This window comes from Scyliorhinus canicula, chromosome 19 (assembly GCF_902713615.1).
Source record: "Scyliorhinus canicula chromosome 19, sScyCan1.1, whole genome shotgun sequence".
In the NCBI taxonomy this organism is placed as follows: Eukaryota; Metazoa; Chordata; class Chondrichthyes; order Carcharhiniformes; family Scyliorhinidae; genus Scyliorhinus; species Scyliorhinus canicula.
Window position 1 is genome coordinate 33218008 of NC_052164.1, and position 9683 is coordinate 33227690.

At 41.1% G+C, this 9683-nt stretch overlaps 1 protein-coding gene across 1 annotated transcript in view; it reads left to right on the plus strand.

The window, feature by feature from the left end:
- The window catches only part of LOC119953941 (speckle-type POZ protein), a 138340-nt gene extending 135022 nt beyond the window's left edge, over nucleotides 1-3318 (plus strand). The window contains exon 11 of the mRNA XM_038778645.1: nucleotides 1274-3318. Within this exon, the coding sequence (XP_038634573.1) occupies nucleotides 1274-1418 (145 nt within the window). The 3' untranslated portion in view covers nucleotides 1419-3318. The remainder of the gene's footprint in view (nucleotides 1-1273) is intronic.
- The last annotated feature ends 6365 nt before the right edge of the window (nucleotides 3319-9683 follow it).

The window sequence follows — 9683 nt, forward strand, 5'->3', positions numbered from 1 at the left end:
AAACGTTTTTTGTGCAGCATCTGGTTATGATCTGGAATGAACTTGCCGGAGTGTGAAGTGGAGGCAGATTCATTTGTGGCTTTCAAAAGGAAGGTGGATATTTATCTGAAGAGAAGTCTGAAGAGGGGCAGCATGGTAGCATTGTGGATAGCACAATCGCTTCACAGCTCCAGGGTCCCAGGTTCGATTCCGGCTTGGGTCACTGTCTGTGCGGAGTCTGCACATCCTCCCCGTGTGTGTGAGTTTCCTCCGGGTGCTCCGGTTTCCTCCCACAGTCCAAAGATGTGCAGGTTAGGTGGATTGGCCATGATAAATTGCCCTTAGTGTCCAAAATTGCCCTTAGTGAGGTTACTGGGTTATGGGGATAGGGTGGAGGTGTTAACCTTGGGTAGGGTGCTCTTTCCAGGAGCTGGTGCAGACTCGATGGGCCGAATGGCCTCCTACTGCACTGTAAATTCTATGTAATCTATGAAATTTGCAGGGTTATGTAAAAGCGGGAGGAAGTGGGACTCGCATAAGTGCTCTTGCAGGGATCCAGGTATGAATATGAGCACAACAGGCCCAATGGCCCCTACCTATACTGTAACTATTCAGAGAAGTGCAAAGGTTAATCACTAATCTCTAGAATTCCTGCTCTTGTACTATAAATGGTACTGTTTATTTCGGTTTAAAATGTAGTTGTATTGAAAGGGGCATTCTCATCTGCTCCAAAATGCTGTGAATGAATATTTATTGCCGCACGTGTAAGAATTGCTATTCTTGCACGTGTAACAAGTGCTTACCAGCTCCCATTAACAGACCCCAGCTCCCATTAACAGACCCCTATTTCTCCCCCTCCTGAATGAAAGCAATCCGCTTAGGGATCAGAAATGTACTTGAAATCCTGTTTTTAGCCCATTAGCTGATTACAGTAATCTTTTAAACTTGGTAACCTGGTCATATGAAATGAAGAGAGTGGGATTTTGTTCTTCATGCATTGGTGTGTATGTGTGCATGTTTCTCCTCTCTTTCCCACTTTGGGGCATAATTGGATATTGGCAAATTAGTGATTTTCAGCAATGGTGTGTAATGATTACATTTCTTTATGCAATTTATTTGCTTGGTATAATTCTTGTGGATATATGGCGGTGGTGGGGGGAAGAAATAATGGCAAAGTCAAATTTCAGTGAAATATTGGGAAAAGGATGTTTTATCTTGAAAATGTCCATTAATACATTGACCAATTATGAATACGTGTGTATATAATTTACTTATTTTTCTTTCATCTTTATAGCCATGCATCTGACGTAATGGAAACATCTGGCTGGAAATCTATGGTTTTGTCCCACCCTCATCTGGTGGCTGAAGCTTACCGGTCACTAGCATCAGCTCAATGCCCTTTTCTTGGTCCTCCCCGCAAACGACTCAAGCAATCCTAAAGTGACATTTAGAAAATGGAGCTCATCCTTTTAACAGCACTGACCCGATCACAATGTTGCACAATGCAATGTATGAAGCTTTCTGACGCGCTTCCCGCCCGTGGGAAGGACCGTGCTTGGTGTGCTAATGACCTTTCTGCACTAAGCACTTTGGGGAGAAAAACAAACCACAAACTTTTGCTGCATTGTCTTGTGCCCCCCCCCCTTAGACCTGGCTGAACGGATTCCCGCTGTTTTTTTTAACAGATTTTTTAGATGTTGGCTCAGAAGCTTTCATTATGGGGGGTGGGGGGGAAAGAAAAGGGTAGCCGTTTAACTTGCACTACTTCATCTACTTCATTTTGTGAACTTAAAGCCAGCTTCTGTCAGCACAAGAAAATGGATAAGGGCATCTAGAGCCAAATGGAAGACCTCTTGAATGGAGGAGAGAAGTGCCCAGGCTGTTGATGCCATAGATGTCAATGGGCTTCTTTTGTCCTTCCAGTGAAAATGCGGATATGTTGGTGTCCTTGGCCACATCTGACCCAAAGTGTGCATGTTTGCAACAACAGTCAAAAGAAAACTGTCTAAGTAGCACTTGAATTATCATTACAATAAAAAACATTTTTACAAGGAAAAATGAAACCACAGGAATTTGGGTCAAATTTTAAAAACATGGGAAGAATCCATTCAGTTTAGACTTTGTCCACGTGCTCTTAGCAGTCCAAGCTAAACTATGTTTAGATACACGAGCTATGACTGTGCAAATGTGTTTCAAATGAGTACTGCGGTTTCATGTGTAGAATGTGTGAAAAATGTATTAGCATTTTTCTCGGATGGATTAGCAAATGGAACAAAAGTTGATGAACACATTTTCTTGTTCAATGAAGAAAAAACAGTCCTACTTCAGCTCTTCAATTCAAGCTATTGTCAAACACTCTCAACCGTTTCTGCCCAAGAAGGAAAAGGTTAATTTGTAACAACCTGTTGCCAGGTTGCATTGCCTCCTTTGGTTCGTTGCTTTTCAGAAGTGGGGAAACAAAATTTAAAATAGTTAACACCCAAATCTTTCTTAGAAAAATATAAATAAAATACTATTTTGTATTGAAATGCCTTTTGTGTATTTCCTCTTCAGAGGAAATCCTTTTTCCCCAAAAATAATATTGTGAAATATTGATTAATTGTATGGTTTTGACAGCAAATTCAGCTTTTGTTTTCGTGAATAAATTTTGTGCAGAAATTATTTTTAAAAGACTTAGTCACTTACACGGAATTTGTATTGATCTTTTTTTCCAAACTGTTTTATTTATTGGAGCAAACTCTGTTATTTTGATTTGATTCAATAGTGTTTGTAATGTTATGCTTTTAGGGCATCTCAAACTTATGAAAAAACTGATCTCCTTTTGAGATGGTGATTAAAATGGCTCTTGTATTGCCCTGTTACCAATGTTGGGATCTCAATTTTGCAAACATTTTGAAATGAGAATGGATGCCACAAACAATCCTTGCATCCTGTAAATTTAGTTCTGAAACTTGGGTGTAGTTTCCGTGAAGTCTGGCTGTGCTATCAAAAGCTTAAAAATTCTTCATTTACTTAGTCCTCTTTTTTTAAAAAAACGAGTTTGAGCACACCGTCTTCTCCCAGTGCTGCTCTTTGCCCCCTTTTGTTCCCCCTCCAAAGTACGAAGATGGTGCAGAGTAACAACAAAAAAATCGGACTGGAAACTTATGGTGGTTGAGTTTGCATTGTGGCACTTTATGATTTTGTTTTAAATCAAAGCTATACTCTGTACACCACAGCCGATGGCAGCATAGCTTTACATTCCTGAAACTATAAACTGTATGGTCTGCTTTCATTGCTCATGTGAACATAGCAAAATGATATGTGGATAGGCTGATATATTAAAGTATGTCACCTATGTATTTTGTCCTTTTATCTACCAGCTTATTCTCCATTCCATCATACTACACTGCTTATTCAAACTCTTCCATCTCTGATGCTCTGTTACTTGATGGAGCTTCACAAATTTGCTTTTGAACATTTTCATTTGTGCAATGCAATACTAATTTGAGCTCTTTAGACATGTGCTGCATTCCATGCAATATTTTGGTAAACAAAAGATTTTATCCAGGAAAGTGCTGGGGAAAATTGGTCTCTTCCAACATGGACTTTTTCGAAGGAGGTTAAGAGTTATGATGAAACTGAAAATCCTTTTAGTGCCCACTTGAAACATAATACAAGAACACAAAAAGACAAAGTTGAGACATAACTTTTTATTAGTCAAATCAAAATCTTAAAACTAAGCATAACAAAGGGAATTGGTGCAGATGTGGAGGAAAAGGTTCTGTTTCTTTTGTAAATTTGTATTCAATTGCCAGCTATTGAAGAAAGCACAAACTGTTAATTTCTAAATCTTTGGGCAGCTGAAAATTTGCGACATCTGCGTTGCTCTATTGTAGTTCTCAGTTGACTATAGGTTTCCAATATTTTTTTTGTACACTATGGTAATGTGAGGAAGAAAATTGAATATAGTTTAGTGACTTTGGGCTAGGAAGGCACTCCTTGACACTTCATTTGTACTACTATTCAGTAATTTACTGACTCATATTTTTTTGACCTACTCATATTAGTCATAATTTTGCTGTTTTATTTTCCGAATGGCATCCTGCAAGACTATAAAACCAGATGGACAACCCGGCGTTGACCTAGGCACCAGAACCGGCAATTGTCAACTCAGCCCTGTTGACCCTGTAAAATCTTCCTTGTTAACACCTCGGCTTGTGCCAAAGTTGAGAGCCACAGACTTGAGTAATAGCCTGACATAGTCATACTTATGGAATCATTCAGATAATGTCCCAGATACAACAACATCCCTGGGTATTGCATGTTTCATGGGGAGGAACAGACACAACAGCGTTGGCAGCACAGTGGCATACAGTTGGGAGGGAGTTGACCTGGGGGTCCTCAATATCTATGCTGGACCTCATGGCATCAGGTCAAATATGGGCTGATAAATTGTGCAACTCCATGTTAAATACCACTTAGAGGAAGCACTGAGGGTGGCATGGGTGCAAAAATATACTCTGGTGGGGAGCTTCAATGTCCATCACCATGAGTAGCTCAGGATCATCATGCTACAGACCGAGCTAGCTGAGTCCCAAAGGACATAACTGCTAAACTGGGTCTGCTGCAGATGGTGAGAACACCAACAAGGAAAGACATACTTGACCTCCGCTTCATCAATGATCTTCCAGCATAAGGTCAGAAGTGGGGATGTATGCTGATGATTGCATAATATTCAGTATCATTTGCAACTCCTCAAATACTGAAGCAGTGCATGTCCAAATGCAACAACACCTGGACAATACCCAAACTTGGACTGACTAGTGCCAAGTACCTTTTATACACAAGTGCCAGACAATGACCATCTCTAACGAGAGAGAATTTAACCACTGCCCCTTCACAATCAATGACATTACCATCACTGAATCTGGGGGTTAGCATTGACCAGAAAGTGAACTGGACTAGCCATATAAATACTGTGCTCCAGGGACAAGTCAGAGGTTAGGAATCCTGTGGTGGGTAACTCGCCTCTTGACTCCCCAAAGTTTGTACATCATCTACAAGGTAATGAGTCAGGAATGATGAGTGCAGCTCCAACAACACTCAAGAAGCTTAACATCATGCAGAACAAAGCTGCCGCTTGATTGGTACCTCTTCTACAAACATTCACTCCCTCCAACATCAACGCACAGTGGCAATTGTGTGTACCATCTACACGATGCACTGCAGGAACTTGCCAAGGCTCCTGACAGCACCTTCCAAGCCACAAACCGTTACCAACAAGGACAAGGGCAGCAGACATGGGAACATCACCACCTGGATATTCTCCAAGCTACTCATCATCCTGACTTGGAACTATATTGCTGTTCCTTCACTGTCGCTGGGGCAAAATCCTGGAACTCTCCCTAGCAGCACTGAGGGTGTACCTATACTAGAGGGACTGCAGTGGTTCAAGAAGGCAGTTCATTACCACCTCCAGGGCAACTAGAGATGGGCAATAAATGCTGGAAGCGCCAGTGCCACACACATCACGTAAATTAATTAAAAATAATTGCAAACAATAGTTAAGTTGTAACAAAGTATGCGATTGTACCTTATATACCAGATTTAATATTGCATATTTTACTCATAAATATTGTTAACATTAGGACTTACTTTAATGTTAAATAATGGGCATCAAAAGGCACAGGATGGTGATGTGTTTGCGGTTCCAGATGGCCTAAGTGGACACTAAAATTCAGTCACAGGTAAATATGATTCTGCATATAACTTTAGGATAGCGTTGAACCCAGAGCCTGCAAAAGGTAAACCTATTGAGATACTTTCAAAGGAATAAAAGTGCAAATACAAGTACAGCACATGGTCTGCTTTAAAAAAAGCAGATTTAAACTTTATCCCACAGCTTAAATGTCAAGCAGAAATCCATGCTGTAAAAATGGCTGAAGTCTGTGTCTTCATGGTGCACTGTGGTGTTTGGGTGACACGTGATTAATACATTTGTGTCTACTTCCTTGACAATTTCTTAATTAAGTTTCAAAGACTTAAGTGTCACCATTCAGATTTTTTCAAAAAAATTAGTTGCAACGGTATTTTTATGTTATTTGAGAATTTGTATTTGATGTGGAAGATGCTTGTCTCGAAAAATTAACTTACCAGTATTGAATTGTGCAAACTTGCTCAATAGATATGCCTAGTTAAAGTTGATGCATTATTACTAGGTAACAACTGTACCAATACTTTAGCTCTCCCGATTCCTCCCCAATTTCTTTTTAAGAACTATTACTATCTTTCATTAAAACATATGTATTTTGCTTCCATACTTGCAGTCCACCATTTGAAATCATGACCTTGTCACACCTCCAGCAATACACTACTTGGTCCAGAAATGAGTGATAGCTTAAATAAGCACATATTTGCTTAGTTATCCACTTTGTTCAAAAGCAGTTGATTCAGTTGATAGATAGCATTGGGAACCAAGAAGAATTGGAATACCAGACAAAGGAATTTCTCAATTTCTTTTGAATATACGAATCCTGAAACTGCAATCGAAAGAAGCAGGACAATCAATTTGCCCACATAATTTTGTGAACAGGTTGAGCTGCCAATTTAACTTTCTAGTAAGTTGGCAATATACCAACAGAAACACACATTTTGGCATGAATCTGTAGGGATAAAGTAAATTTTCAGAGTCAAATCCCTGATTTTTGTAATTCTTTAGTGTTGGGAGGTCATGAGGGTCTCAACTTAGTGTATTAATCTACATTTTCAGCTGTTTTTAAATCTAATGCTTTGTCTACCCTCGATTTCAAATTATTCTATGGCATACTCTTTCAATTGAATATCATTTATTGTTTTGTATTTCTGTGTCATCTATTATCTTAGTAAGAAGTCTTACAGCACCAGGTTAAATTCCAAGAGGTTTGTTTGGAGTCACTAGCTTTCGGAGCACTGATCCTGCATCATCAGAGCTGTGCTCTGAAAGCTAGTGACTCCAAACAAACCTCTTGGACTTTAACATGGTGTTGTAAGACCTCTTACTGTGCCAACCCCACTCCACCGCCGGCATCTCCACATCATGGCTACCATCTATTATCTTGTGCTCCTCTAAGGTCACCTTTCAGGTCTTAACTTCCTATGACCTCTACATGTTATAACTATTAGAAATGTCAGTTACTGTTCAGCTTAAGCCTTTCTGTTTCCAAGGCAGAAAGAGTGGGTTCAAGTTCCAGGCTGATATTGGAGTGCAGTAGTGGATACATGCTAAATTGCTATCATTCATGTGACTCATTAAATGGGCCTCAGGGTGCCTCCTAAGGTCCTCAGTATCACAGCTGCCAGTCTTCATCCAATTTGATGCACTGCATGTGATATCAAGAAATAGCTGAAGGCACTGAAGTGGTCCTCAGATACTGAAGCGGTCTATCAACATGCAGTAGGACCTGGACAACTGTCAAGCTTGATCTGATAAGTGGAAAGTAACATTTGCAGGCTATAACCATCTAAAACAAGAGGCAATATGACCCTATCTCATTATGGGCCAGATTGACACTTTAACTCATTACCATTACTGAATCTCCCACCATCAACATTCTGAGGGTTACTGTTGATCAGAAACTTAACTGGACCAACCATATCAGTACTCTGCCTACAAGGTCAGGTCAGAGGCTGGGAATTCTGCAACACGTAACTCATCCCATGATTCCCCAAAGAATTTCCACTTTCTACAAGACAAGTCGAGTGTGATGGAATATTCTCCATTGATTTTGGTGAGTGCAGCTCCAAATGCATGCAAGAAGCTCAATCCAGGAGAAAATAGCCACTTATGTTTGCACCTGACCCACCACTTTTAAGCATTCACTTCCTCCACCACTTATGCACAGTGACAGTAGTTTGTACTATCTACAAGATTCACTGCAGACAACTTATTTTAAGTGTTGGTTGCACTTTGTAGGTCTTAAGGTGTTCATAGTCTTAGATTGTTCAATGCTAAGTAGTTATTAGCTACCGGAAACTGGATACAAGAGATCTAAGCTAGGAGCTGACTCCATGCTTGCTTTCACTTGGAACTCTGTCTAGCACTATATCGACTCCAAGGTGCAGGTCATGTGACTTACTCAGTCCCACATTAACTCATTATGTGCCAGATTCTTATACTACTCCCCCCCCCCCCCATCTTTATCCAACATATTTACAAGTTATCCCAGTTTAGAATATACATTTACATCATTGCTACTATCCTGTCTCTTCTACCCCCCACAAGTGCCTGGGTTCATAGGTTCAGGCAGTCTATATATTGTCTATATAACCCTTCTATATATTGTTTGTACGGCTGTTGGAGGAATGATGGGCTTTACCACTGCTAAATCGGAGGTTATTCTGATGTATAGGTGTCTTTTCATCTTTTTTCCATTCTTTGACACTAAATCGCTTTGTAGGTTGACCAATTGTAGTGGTAAGTGGTGGTTGGTCTATCCCCCTCTTTACGGTGCGGACAAGCTTTTCATTTCCTTCATGTGGCTTGCAATCTCGCATGCTCTTCCTAATCTGGAGTTTGGCTTGGTAGTAAGTTCACCTTGGTGTTTGGCTCTGTGATGTGCTGTCATCAATGGATGGCTGCTACTTGGCTCCAGCATTGTTTCTGGTACTGTCATGCTGGCTGGGGATGGCAGCGTCTGATCTGTGGTCTCAGAGATTCGTCCCAATTGGAGCTGGAAGTTAGGGCTCTCTTGTTGCTGGTTGCTCTCTTGATTGTTATCCACTCAAGGTTTTATGATAATCATATGCATGGTTGACTGGCCTGGGCGGCAATGCATGGTTGACTGGCCTGGGCGGCAACAGTAGTTAGCACTGTTGCATCACAGTAGCAGGGACCCGGATTCAATTCCGGCCTTGGATGACTGGGGAGTCGGGATGAGTTGCGTGTTGCAGAATGGATGACCGTGGAGTTTGCACTTGCCCCCGGTTTCGTCCGGTTTCCTCCCACAGTTCAAAGATGTGCAGGTTAAGTGGGGTTGTTGAGATAGGGCAAGGGCGTTGGCCTAGGTGGGGTGTTCCTTCGGAGGGTTGGTGCAGACTTGATGGGCCAAATGGCCTCCTTCTACACTGTAGGGGTTCTATGGACCAATGCGGGACTTCTGGAACCTGGACAAAACTAGAGAAAAGGCAATTCAGAAGTTCCAGGCGAGAGAATCATTCTTGTTGGAGCTGTTAGGAACTTGCAGTTCTGATTATTTATGACAGTGGTTGTCTTGACATCTGCCGTTTGAGGCGATTCAGAGCTTCATGGCATCTCTGTTCAACCCTGTTTTTCTCCTGATAGATGCTGCAGCATCCTCTGTTCTTGTTTCAGATTCCGGCATCCGCAATAGTTAGCTCATTAAAGTTCATGAGATGGTCATTTAAAAAAAACTTCACATTCTAGAACAAAAATCCAGGATCTTTGACCTCAGCTGTGTATCCTCTTGATGTGCTGTCTCAACCTCATGAATTCTCTTTGGATCTTCTTTGCGTTTAATGTTTTAACTTTGTACAGCTTCCTGAAGTGTCCTACAGTATTCAGTTATATTGAAAGCACTGGGCTGAAGTTGCCGACACTGATCACACCTATGGTGATGCTTTGCTCCACAATGCAGGCATGATTGCTCTACTCATCAGTTTAGGGTAATGCTGCCTTGATTTGGAGTGTCCCTGTTTCTATGCTTCAGTAACTGGACACTGGGGAG